The sequence below is a fragment of the Tachypleus tridentatus genome, chromosome 9 (genome assembly GCF_004210375.1).
Source record: "Tachypleus tridentatus isolate NWPU-2018 chromosome 9, ASM421037v1, whole genome shotgun sequence".
NCBI lineage: Eukaryota > Metazoa > Arthropoda > Merostomata > Xiphosura > Limulidae > Tachypleus > Tachypleus tridentatus.
Window position 1 is genome coordinate 18,222,361 of NC_134833.1, and position 14,289 is coordinate 18,236,649.

At 31.1% G+C, this 14,289-nt stretch overlaps 1 protein-coding gene across 6 annotated transcripts in view; it reads right to left on the bottom strand.

Moving 5' to 3' along the window:
* LOC143224798 (RNA binding protein fox-1 homolog 1-like) overlaps positions 1-14,289 on the bottom strand; it is a 221,985-nt gene that overhangs the window by 51,144 nt on the left and 156,552 nt on the right. For 4 of the 6 annotated variants that reach the window (XM_076453112.1, XM_076453115.1, XM_076453114.1 and 1 more), the window contains 3 exons: positions 9,481-9,630; positions 6,095-6,262; positions 5,327-5,380 (listed from right to left, as the gene is read on the bottom strand). In XM_076453112.1, coding sequence (XP_076309227.1) covers positions 5,327-5,380; positions 6,095-6,262; positions 9,481-9,630 — 372 coding nt within the window. Of the gene's footprint in view, positions 1-5,326; positions 5,381-6,094; positions 6,263-9,480; positions 9,631-10,151; positions 10,283-14,289 lie in introns of those variants that run through there. The other 2 variants (XM_076453116.1, XM_076453113.1) reach the window with 2 other exon arrangements.

The window sequence follows — 14,289 nt, forward strand, 5'->3', positions numbered from 1 at the left end:
TTCTGCCACCTTCTTGATGACTTGTTGTTAAGTGCCAGAGAAATACCATGAACTCCACTTCCTTACAACAAACCAGATTCTTTTCGTTTTGCAGCTGTGATGTAATAACACAATTCTCCTGCAAGATGTTTCAACTTGCAGGCAGGAAGGTATTTCAGGAAGAAATACATGCTTGATAATCATTTTAGTTGTACAACTGTAATATTCCAACAAGGAACACTTAGCTCTGAGATGAAGCAAGTAACCAGAGAGATTCAAACTCTGAATACAACTGAAACATTGGTTGATGAGCTCTGGGACTGGAAAGATATAATAATTAGATAACTACAATATTGTGTGGTGAGATGATATAATAATTAGATAACTACAATATCGTGTGGTGAGATGATATAATAATTAGATAACTACAATATTGTGTGGTGAGATGATATAATAATTAGATAACTACAATATTGTGTGGTGAGATGATATAATAATTAGATAACTACAATATTGTGTGGTGAGATGATATAATAATTAGATAACTACAATATTGTGTGGTGAGATGATATAATTATTAGATAACTACAATATTGTGTGGTGAGATGATATAATAATTAGATAACTACAATATGTGTGGTGAGATGATATAATAATTAGATAACTACAATATTGTGTGGTGAGATGATATAATAATTAGATAACTACAATATTGTGTGGTGAGATGATATAATAATTAGATAACTACAATATTGTGTGGTGAGATGATATAATAATTAGATAACTACAATATTGTGTGGTGAGATGATATAATAATTAGATAACTACAATATTGTGTGGTGAGATGATATAATAATTAGATAACTACAATATTGTGTGGTGAGATGATATAATAATTAGATAACTACAATATTGTGTGGTGAGATGATATAATTATTAGATAACTACAATATTGTGTGGTGAGATGATATAATAATTAGATAACTACAATATCGTGTGGTGAGATGATATAATAATTAGATAACTACAATATTGTGTGGTGAGATGATATAATAATTAGATAACTACAATATTGTGTGGTGAGATGATATAATAATTAGATAACCACAATATTGTGTGGTGAGATGATATAATAATTAGATAACTACAATATTGTGTGGTGAGATGATATAATAATTAGATAACTACAATATTGTGTGGTGAGATGATATAATAATTAGATAACTACAATATTGTGTGGTGAGATGATATAATTATTAGATAACTACAATATCGTGTGGTGAGATGATATAATTATTAGATAACTACAATATCGTGTGGTGAGATGATATAATTATTAGATAACTACAATATCGTGTGGTGAGATGATATAATTATTAGATAACTACAATATTGTGTGGTGAGATGATATAATAATTAGATAACTACAATATTGTGTGGTGAGATGATATAATAATTAGATAACTACAATATTGTGTGGTGAGATGATATAATAATTAGATAACTACAATATTGTGTGGTGAGATGATATAATAATTAGATAACTACAATATTGTGTGGTGAGATGATATAATTATTAGATAACTACAACATTGTGTGGTGAGATGATATAATAATTAGATAACTACAACATTGTGTGGTGAGATGATATAATAATTAGATAACTACAACATTGTGTGGTGAGATGATATAATAATTAGATAACTACAATATTGTGTGGTGAGATGATATAATAATTAGATAACTACAACATTGTGTGGTGAGATGATATAATAATTAGATAACTACAATATTGTGTGGTGAGATGATATAATAATTAGATAACTACAATATTGTGTGGTGAGATGATATAATAATTAGATAACTACAATATTGTGTGGTGAGATGATATAATAATTAGATAACTACAACATTGTGTGGTGAGATGATATAATAATTAGATAACTACAATATTGTGTGGTGAGATGATATAATAATTAGATAACTACAATATTGTGTGGTGAGATCAATCAGAACTTGTGCATGATCCAGAACTAGAGAAAAAGGAATTGTAATGGACTTGACAGGAAAAACTGAGTAGAAATGACCACCTGACAAAGAGACTGCAGTAACAATATGGACACCAGAGGAGAAGGCATTCTTTTCAGCAATGTATGTATTTGTTCTTCAACTAAAATATAAAGAGAAAGTGTGGGTGATCAGGTAGTAGGGAGGTAAACATATACATTCATACATGTTGATTAAATGAATGACCAGAGTCAGAGAACAAAGAACTGCCCTGTGCATGTTCAAGGAAAAATTCTCAATGAAATAAATCAGTAATTTGGTAGACTGGATGGACACCTGGACTAAAATCTTTGTCAGATGAAACTGAAAAGGCCAGTGATGTCACGAAACTGGCTTGATCTGTGCCAAAGAAATGTTTCTAGCATTATCATATTTTTGGTTTTAAAATAGGAGGTCTTTCAAGAAGTAATTAAGATGAAACAATATACATATTACACATTTTCAATTTCTTTATTTCTTCATTACTTAAGAACACAAGGGGAAGAGAGAAAACCTGGAAACATGTGGCGATCAATTTTTTACTCCTTTTTTTCTTCTAAGAGATCCAAAATTTATAGACAGATCAGATCAAAAGGACACTGAAAAACATACAAATTGATGAACATAAATTAAAAAATGGAATGAAGAATATGTGGAACCTAAGGATCCTGAAGCCAAGTGTTCCACAAACAATTAAACCTAAATGAGTGTCCCCGTCCAATAGGACAAATTCATTTTGTAACACCACCAGCAAATGTAGGATCACAAAGAGAAGGTAATGCAGGGGGAAGACTGCAACTTTATCAGGTGTTGGAGAGAAGACAGTGCTTAGCAAAATCATGATGAGAGGCTAGAACCCAAATTTTTCTGGAGTGAAAAATGAATTCAGGTAAAATTCCTTCAAAAAGAGAACGATGCAAGAAGCCTTTTTGAGGCTTACTGAATGAAATACTGTGCAGAGGGAAGGTTAGTACCACATTGATGGGACATACAAGCCAGCAGTAACAGATATTAAATCACCAAGATTTTCAGAAAGTGAGAATTTTAAAGGAACCAGCTGATAGCCAATAACTGTGTTAAAGAAAAAGTCTCAAAAATGTAGAAATGCAAACTTATGAGAACATAGAGAAAAAGAAAACCACACAGAAGGACCCTCCCAAAGAACACAGGGAAGAAGAAAACCACACAGAAGGACCCCCTCAAAGAACACAGGGAAGAAGAAAACCACACAGAAGGACCCCCTCAAAGAACACAGGGAAGGAGAAAACCACACAGAAGGACCCCCCCCAAAGAACACAGGGAAAAAGAAAACCACATAGAAGGACCCCCCCAAAGAACACAGGGAAGAAGAAAACCACATAGAAGGACCCCCCCCCAAAGAACACAGAGAAGAAGAAAACCACATAGGACCCCCCAAAGAACACAGAGAAGAAGAAAACAACATAGTACCCCCCCCCAAGAATACAGGGAAGAAGAAAACCACATAGGACCCCCCCCCCAAAGAATGGTCAAATGAGAGTTCCTAGAAATTTTAAAGAAACATCTGTTGTAAAAGGTTATCCTACCAACCAAGAACTGTGAGGATCACGAAAATTACCATTCTTGTAACTTCAGAATGTATCAACAGTAACCAAGAGAATGTGAAAGATACAAAGATTCATGAACCGAATCACCAAATATAACACTGACACACAAATGTTCTTCATGTTGACAAACAGATACTAAGGGTAGCAATAAGGCTACATATGCTAACAGATACTAAGGGCAGCAATAAGACTACATATGCTACGACAGTATCTTAAATTCTCGATGTTTCAACTACAAGTATAATACTGACACCTTTAGGCATAAAGGAAATTGTACAATGATTTAAATTTCCAAATACCTGAAAAAAAAATATTGAAATAAGACTGGAAGAGCTTTCTTTGAGATTACTAGAACTAGCTGACAATTTCTGCTCTTCACTCAAGGAAGGTGAACAAAACTGTACAAAAGGTTAAGCTTATTGACCTACAAACATAAATTGAGCATTCACACAATCAGAAAGTGTGACCAGAAGTACAAAATAAGATTTAGCATTAATAGCCACAATATAACACTGATCAATAAAAGCTGACAATGCAGCTATGAGAGATCTTAGTGTAGTCTTCTAAACTGAGTGAACAAACGATACAAAACATTTGACAGATTGTAGTATTTTCTATATTAAATGAGAAGTTAATATAAGCATTAACTATGATTTTTGAAATTCATGAGCAAAACAAGTGAAAGTTATAAAATTAACAGCAAAAAAGTCAAGAAACACATGACTTGTGGCAGGAAATCAGAACTTATGTTGTTTCCTAGGGACTTGTGAATAGGTGACATGCAAGATGAGGTGATGCATGTAATGGATCCATTGCATCAAGGACATTCAGAACTAAAAATCACCTGGTTGTGAACAGAAAAATTACTAGAAGCCTTTCAAAAATAAGTTTATTACCTGATTTGAAATTTGATTTCAGTCATCAGTGTCTTTTGTCCATATATGCATGTAGTGTAAGACTGGAGGGAAGGCAGCTAGTCATCACCACCCACTGCCAATTCTGGGGCTACTCTTTTACCAACAAATAGTGGGATTGACCATCACATTATAATGCCCCCACAACTGAAAGGATAAGTGTGTTTGATGTGACAGGGATTCGAACCCACGACCCTTGGATTACGAGGCCCAAATAGCTATGTGATTCAAATGTTTGCTAATTAGAAGAAGCAGAGACAGAAGAAAGATGATTTTGTCTCTGATATATCTTCATGACTGAATAGTACCACAAACTTTCCCTAATTCATTCTTCAAACATTGTACCAATAAATGTTCAAATGAAATAAATAAATAAATTTCCAAAGACTGGGGAAAACGGGTAGAGAAAAAGGTGTGTTTTTTTCCTCAGAAATTGGCTGTTAAGTAATACGAATAATAATATACAACATTATTATCACAATTAAATACCCAAGAGGTAAAAAAAGAAAACAATAAAGATGTTTATAAATAAGTAGAAGCAAAAAATAATAAACATTTTAATCGTCCATTCATTTTGGTCACTATTTTTATCTTAACTCTCATTTCTTGAATAAAAAAAAAATTCATATTTTAATTTTTAATTTATTAAGATATCTTAAATGTCATTTCTTTCAACAAAGAATAAAAACATAAACTCCTTTTTGATTTATTATTAAGATATCTTAATTAACATTTAAATATAATTTTTTTGTATATTAGTTTGTGAAATTTTAGCTTTGAAATGTTTACAACATGACTTACCTTTGAGCCTCTCTCATTAAAAATGATTTCAACATCTAAAATTGGGCCAAATTGCTGAAAAAGTTAAACAGCATATTTAGCTTCATACATTTTTGATAATGAATCAGTTATTTAGGGAACAGTTATTTCAACACCGTCAGATGTAATGTTTCATTGGAAATTGTACAGGATGCTAGAACTGTATTTTATTAAACTATAAATAAGCATACATGAGTTACAATTATAAAATTACATGTAAAAGCAGTGAAGGCTAAATACAACTGTTTTTCTATATCTAATGATCTATCCTGATTTCGGCCTTCTTTGAAAGACTACAATTATTTTAATATAATGTGTAAAAATTAAAACTTGGAAAGACTTAGAGAAATGGTGATTACACAGTAAGGTCCTTAAAATTATAAAAACAGGTAAAATGATGAAATGAGCAGCACTTAATTAATACTTATACAGGGTGGCCTGTAAGTCCCTACCCATCCATATATCTTATATATCCAGTGTATCTGTGTGCTGTCCCTCATTCTCGCTGCATAATATTATGTAAAGCCATGTTCTGTGAGACATTTTCTGCAACATAGCAGGGGTTGTCTTCAACTCATCATTAGTATTATATGTTGTTTAGACACAACATATGGATGGGTAGGGACTTATGGGCCACCCTGTACATGTGTATGCATATCCACCAATTTTTACATTGGTTTTTCTTCAGCTTATGCTGTCTACATAAATGGAACTAATGTAAAATTAATTACTATCAGTATCTGCACATACCCCAAACAGTTGTCTGAGATCTGGATCTCTGAATCGAAAAGGGATGTTACTGACGTGAAGACGCTTTGGCTGGCCTGATTTTGATGTGTCAGTACTAACAATTGATGTCAACGTATTACCAAGTTGGCCAGGAACCAGCAATGGTATAGCAGGTTCTAAATCTGTTTGCTATAAAGATTAAAAATATTGAGTCAATGATTTTATTTACAGTAGCAGTTTTCTGCAAATGTCTTTAGCTACCATGTTAGATGCAAAACAAAACTCAAACCAGTTTGGATAAGACAAAAAATAATCATCTTATAATAAAATATCATTAATTATTATTTTTTAACAAATTATCTCTATAATACTAAGCCTTAACAAATTATAAAACTAAGCCTTAACAGATTATAATACTAAGCCTTAACAAATTATAATACTAAGCCTTAACAGATTATAATACTAAGCCTTAACAAATTATAATACTAAGCCTTAACAAATTATAATACTAAGCCTTAACAAATTATCTCTATAATACTAAGCGCTTTGATTTACTGATCTTTTGGTTCAACAAAGTTATCCACATCCTTCAAAATTTGACAAATTTTTGTCAGTAATGTTACTGTTAGATCAGAGTAAATAACACTGAGTAAAGTCTGACTATAGCAATGGATGACAAATGATGTTTTGCATTAGAATTATGGAGTTTCAGAATATATAAAACACAACTATTTGCAAATAAAATATAATAAATAAAAAATATGTTCAGTAAGCATTTCTCTAAAAACAATAATTATTCCCAAACTTGACATTTTGGTTGTTGATTTGTGTTAATTTTTGTTTCTTTTGCTAAATGGATGCTTGAAAAAGTTGTAGATAATTGAGACTTTTTTTTTTGGCAAACTGGATAATAAAACACTACTAATTAATAACAGGGTATTCTGTAAATACCTCAACGTTAATGAAACATTATTTATTTCACAAAGGTAAAACTGAGTTACAGGTACATATCAAAAACAATAAACTTATCTTGAAAATCTGACTTAAGTTGTTTTGCATACCTGTATTTTCGTTTTTACAACTGTAAAATAGAGGAATTTAATGAACTATCTAAAAGTGGAAAACAGTACAAATATCAAAAACAGTAACAATAAATAGTTCTTAATGTATGGTGGAGAACTGGGTCAGGTCAAAATGTTATTCACTGCTTTATTAGTAAAAGTTTTAATACCCATACCAGCCATTCTGAGATGTATTTTTACCTCAAGTAGGTTTCTTGTCATCAAGAAAGTGTGCATCAGAATTTAACCAATGGACCTTATCTATCATTAAAGTTATAACACAATTAAAAGTACTAAAACAGCTACTATGTGTATACCAATTAGAGTTCATCCAATAAATTCTTAACTAGACAGCTCAAATTTATCTCACAGTATGTGTTATTTCTTAATTGCTTATGTTGTAAAAGTACAGAAAATGGCCATTATTCCATTCAAACTTTGCTTTTGTAACCTGGATAATGAAATTTAGAAATTAACCTATTTTCTAAGTAAAAACAGGCAAATTTGCACATTTTCATTTACATAAAGTCAGAATAAAACAACATATGAATCAAGATTTACATGTATTTATACTAAAGTTACACAAAAATATACAAAAATGTTTAGAAATGAGCACTTTCTCAAGACTTGCGAATGTAACATAAACCACTTTCACGTATTAGCCCCCAAATATAGTCTTCCATCATGTTTTCATTATATGCTCCCAGGTCACAAAAGCAAAGTTTGAAGAGAAAAATAGGTCTTTTCCATTTACTTTAGGCATAAGCAATTGGAAAATAACACTTTCTGTCCAGGAACAAGAAATGGTAAAAATTTTGTTACATATTGTTATCACAGAATAGCTCCCGACATATAATTTAGTGGATTATAATATCATATCTCTCTCTTTAACCACCCAATTACCTTTAGAATACTGATTGTAAGATGAGAAAACTGATTTTCCCGGTACATGGCATGATGTTTTTGTGATATATTGCTTCCTAAACTAATCTCACACAATAATTTGTAGGATTTTTACAGTTTTTTTTTTTTAAATTCATTACATGATAATTTCAGTATTGTAAGTAGTACAATGTAAACAACTTATTGTTATCTGAGGATAAAAGTTTTTCGTTTGTTTTTAAAACACAAGTGTTTGTAATAGTTTTTACTATAAAAAAATAAAATGTAACAAATGAATCATTTTTGGTCTTCATTATACTGAAGATACAGATTGACAAAAGTGATTTCTCCTGTAAAAAGTGTTTTATGTTTACTATAGATTTCTATAATTATATAGTTATAGAGTTCTATATAATTATAATTATATAGTTATAGAGTTCTATATAATTATAATTATATAGTTATAGAGTTCTATATAATTATAATTATATAGTTATAGAGTTCTATATAATTATAATTATATAGTTATAGAGTTCTATATAATTATAATTATATAGTTATAGAGTTCTATATAATTATAATTATATAGTTATAGAGTTCTATATAATTATAATTATATAGTTATAGAGTTCTATATAATTATAATTATATAGTTATAGAGTTCTATATAATTATAATTATATAGTTATAGAGTTCTATATAATTATAATTATATAGTTATAGAGTTCTATATAATTATAATTATATAGTTATAGAGTTCTATATAATTATAATTATATAGTTATAGAGTTCTATATAAAATTATTTGTGAAAATAATTGGCAGTACAAAGCTATAAGTTATCTGATGTTGTGACAATTCAATCACAATTCAACATCAATATTAAATTATTTATAAACCATAATAAAACAATCATAACTATATCACTGGTAATTGTTTACAAAATAAACTCTCCTGGTAATGTAGTATATTGTAAAATTAATGTCCAGTAAACCTACTGGTGATATAATCCTTTATAAAACGAATGTTGATTATTTACTTAGCTTAACAGGAACAAGCACTGGATATTAAAGTGGTTGACTATTAATGCAACTCATTAAACTAGACTTTTTACCTCGTTGGCTCTTTGGTGTTTTCACATTTTCCGTATAAAATAAGTTTACTTTAAACCAGAAATTAAACTTTCCTTACAAATAAACAAACATCAAATTTTACTTAAGACTTCTTTAATAAGGAATAAAAAATGAAACCAAATGATGTCAAGTTTGATGTTCACTCATCCTATCTTTATTACTGCAGAGTTACTTAATCTGTTACTACAGGAAACTTAGATGAATGAATGGTTATATCTTAACTTGTTACAAAACAAGAAACAACAGCAACTAAATTTATTTGTGTTGGCTAATAGAAAACTTAAAATTATATCTCAACTAATTTCATATTTCAAAAGAAAAAAAAAACTTACAGTCTGTTGTTCAACACCATTAGTGGTGATAACAGGAGATGTAAAAGTTGCTATATCCTTCTGGTCAGTTCGCTGCTGTACACAGGTTTGTGTCTGGTCACCACTTTGTGTATATTGGCCATACGAACTCATCTGTGTCTGAACCATATGCTGTGATAATAAGAACGAATAACGTGATAAATAAAGCATGCAGTAGTTTACTAGGAAGTAATCAAACTAATCATTACAATAACTTCTGTCAATTTCCAATTATTGTTTAACTACAATTATACAATGCTATACAACGAACGCTGTAGTGAAATTTATGTATCTGTATCTCAACCCAACATTCCTTACAAGATTCTAACAAGGACAGGGTTTGATATTAAATTGTATAGCACAACATTCTCTAATGGTGTCCTATTAGTTTAATATTGTAATTCTGAATTTTAGTTTTTACTATACAAATGTGGATAATTCACTTCACATGTGAAAGTTATCAAAGAAAATACAATAGTCTCACAGTACGTGGCAACCAATTCTTTTGGTAATAGCATGAAAACTATGACAGAATAAAATCATTTACGTTACTTTTGCAAGTCTGTGAGTTAGGCCTGATACAATGATAGCGTTAGAAACACAGTGTTAGGAATATTTCTTCAATATTTTATAAAATTAAAGTGATAACGTACTGTAATAACACTATTTTGTTGCTTAAATTGTGCTATATTTTCAGGATAGCTATTATAAATCCACTACTTTTTTGACATCCACCACATACTCGAAACAGCAAGGCGTGCTCAAACTTTTCACATCAAAAAGGTTGGAATAATTGACTAAATTAAATAAGTATTCTTTGACTTACATATACAAGAAAACAATGAAAAATGCTAATTATACGGGTCTGCCGCCATTTATAAACAGGTAATACAATTTTTTGTTAAAAATGAAAGAATATAACTGCGTCTTTTAAGATTTTAAGAAACTGTAGCGTCATATTTGACTCCTCAGTATGTAAATTTTCATTAAAAACATGTATATGAATTCTAAAACATTAACTTGAAACTGGGTTTACATCTAAATTTCATCATCTGGTTCCGCGTTGTTACGAACCACATAAATCTAGTAAAATACACACACAATGACATTTGCATGTGTGTTACTAGCTTTATAAGGGGCCCGGCATGGCCAGGTGGGTTAAGGCGTTTGACTCCTAATCTGAGGGTCGCGGGTTCGAATCCCCGTCGTACCAAACATGCTCGACCTTCCAGTAGTGGGAGCGTAATAATGCGACGATCAATCCTACTATTCGTTGGTAAGAGAGTAGCCCAAGAGTTGGCGATAGGTGGTGATGACTAGCTGCCTTCCCTCTAGTCTTACACTGCTAAATTAGGGACGGCTAGCGCAGATAGCCCTTGAGTAGTTTTTCGCGAAATTCAAAACAAACAAACCTTCACACGGTTCATAACTATAAATACACTTTCAGACATTGAATTGCTGTACATCCTTTCGCATGTTACTAATAATTACACGATGATCAGTCTTGGACGTAAATCTTGTACAACCTTAAGAGACTAGAAAACACATTTCACTTAATGCCGTATGATGCAATTGTCATCGTTTCTATACCGGAAATAAGCATACTATCCACTAATCACAGTTAACAACTTTAACCACTGTTGTCCAGCTATTTTGTCACATCTATATACTTTACCTTTTCAGCAGCATTGTAAAAATGATATATAATAATAGAGATTGTATGATAAGCTATTGTTCACAAGACAATAAACAGTAAGTTGCTAGAACTAATTTTATAATTTAAAGAAATACCTATGCTAAAGTGTTGAAATGTTAAGAACTAATTAATTAAAAAAAATTAAAACAAATGTTATGTGTAAAACACTATCACTCCTTTTTATATTTCAGCATGACTAGACTCAGGAAGTTTTTGATTCATATCCTCAGATAAAACTCTCCATTTCGTTTTATATTCTACTGTAAACAATCAAGGTTTGGTACTAGTGATAGGCAAGACATAGAGAAAACACTAGAAGCTTCATTTTTATCAAATAGCATTACTTTTACGTGCTTTTTGTAAGAGGAAAATCAATATTCCAGAATTTTTATCACCATCATTTTACTTATTGTATTATTAAGAGTTCACCTTCTAAGCATGACTTATTTAAACATTACTAAATAAAAACTTGGTAACCTAATTTATTTTTTACTCTATGATAACATATGATTCTTTTATTTTGTGTGCTTTCTCATAGCATAGCCACATTGGGCTATCTGCTGAGTCCACATAGGGGAATCGAACCCCGAATTTTAGCATTGTAAATCCGTAGGCTTACCGCTGTTTCTTTGTGTGTGTGTGTGTGTGTGTGTGAAAGTACTTCAGGAGCATTCTGCTAGCAGGGACTCAAATCCTAAATTTTAGTTCAATAAACATACAGTGTGAATTTTTCACGTTACTCGTAAATGTTTTACTTTATTACATGGGGCTACAGTTGATATTTAAATTACAGAAGTTTATCCATGTTTGAAATTTAAAATTGTAGCTTTGTTATTTTACTTCCCTTGGTCAAATAAAAACAAAACCGCTTAAACAACGTCTGCCTAATAATTATAAACAATAAAATCAAATTATTGTAGTTAAAATTCTGATTAAGATGTTAGCCCACAGAATCACTTACAAAAATTGTAATGGTTTTCAAACGAGATAGTTAAAAGTAAAATACAGTTAAAAACAGATAAAAGATACATTGTAAGCTGCTGAAAGAATAAAGACAATGAGTAGTGACTAAGCCTAAAGCCGTAGTGAAATATCGGAGTGGTCAATTCAAGATCGGATTTTGACAAAATATTATAAATCATCTCCATTTAGTATTTCTTCATCGATGTAAACACTATAACAAATTTACCTGCAACTGAGACAGGAAGTTGGAGGTTGAATCTTATTATATTAATAGTGTATGAATACCAGAAATAGACTAATAGAGGCACCTATCGAATGATACTAGGATATTTTAATTTATGATAAATAAAACAATATTGAAAACACATTTATATTTGTAAAAAAAATAAATTAAAATGCAGATGATATGTACAGTAATGTGAAAAAGTTAGGACACCCTATGAAAGCCTGTGTATTTTTGTAACGTTTTTGGATATATAGATATTCAATCTCAATTTTAACAATACTGAGAGATTATAGTGCAGATAGTCCTCGTGTAGCTTTGCGCAAAATTCAAAACAAACAAACAAATAAACCAAATCTTTTCATTACTTTAAAAATCCGACTATAATTAAAAACTGTCAGTGCGAAAACATTTTGTTATATAAATTCAAAACGTAAATGTGTTATAATTAAACAGCAAATCCATGTCCATCTTTAAGGTATGCATGCATCAGCTAATAGCACTTCGGAAGTTTTTCCGATCTAAAGACAATAATGTATCTAAGACTTGTATTTACATACGCACATATCCCCCAACGTTAAAGTTCTGGGTTCGACTCCCTGCGGTGGACACAGCTGATATCCCAATGTGGCTCTGTTAACAAATTACCTCCCTTTTGATATATGAGGCTACAGTAATGCACTGTGCGAAAATAAAAATGATAAAGTGAACTGACCAACACATTTAAACACAGTGACACTGATGCTAGCGACATCAACATGCACACAATAATACTGTGATTGAGTGGAAATTGGACAGCTAAACTCGCTAAAGCTTCTTCTCAAAAGTGGATGTCAAAAATAACAACGTAAACCTTATTTGAAAAACCATCAGTTACATTAGTGTTTCCCATATAACGAACTTTCAAACAAACAGCGCATTCACAGGAGACAACTCTGAAATGCGCTGTGGCGAAATAAAATCCCCTAAGGTAACAGTTTAGAGAAACGAATCAGAGAGTTTAAAGCACTCTAAATATCTTTGCAGTTTTCTAAGTATATAGGGTCTAGTACATAATTATCATCAGTTTGCAACTCTGATATACGATTTTCCCATGCGTTAAAATCTCCTGTCACAGTTGTAAAAGTCAAGCTGTCTATCAGTGACAGCTAAATCTTTCATTTTAATCCGTTGACTGCCAAGTATTTCAGCTGCTACAATACAACTCTAATACTTCTTCATTTTGTAACTTTTTCGTAACGCCATTTTGGATCGAAAGTGAAACAATTTGTAAGTAGGTCAAATGCATGTATGAAGCTGATATCTAGCGTTGAAGTTAGGTATTATTGGGAACGAATTAACTCGTCCGTGGCACTGTGTTACCGATCGGCTTGGACGAGTTATCTCGTCTACGGCAATGAACAGGTTAAAAAAGGGCATACAATTTAGAAAAAGTGAAGTCTGTATATTTATCAACGTTACTGATGTTTTTAATATACTAGACGTTTCTTTGTCGTTGCAACGTCATATATAAATGTAACGGGAGGGATGAAGTTTATGTACGCCATCAGAAGTGTAACAATGAATGGTTTCTTTGTTGGTAAGCGCAAAGTTCAACAACTGGCTATATGTGCTCTGCCTACCACGAGTATTGAAGCCTCAGTTTTAGTGGTGTGAGTCCTTAAACTCACTGCTGAGATGCTGGGGAGGGGTAGCTATAGAGTCTTGTGGTATTTCCCAGCGAAATAAAATATCATTTTAATCGTCATTTTTTAAAAATAAATTCTAATAAACATGGTTAATAAAAGTCGAAATGTTTATTTACAAAAAAAAAACTAAAATATTTATGTTAACCTAATCTAGTATACAAATATGAAAATTCGTCTGTCTGCCATGTAAATTTTTTGGCCCTTTCGGAACCGATCGACAC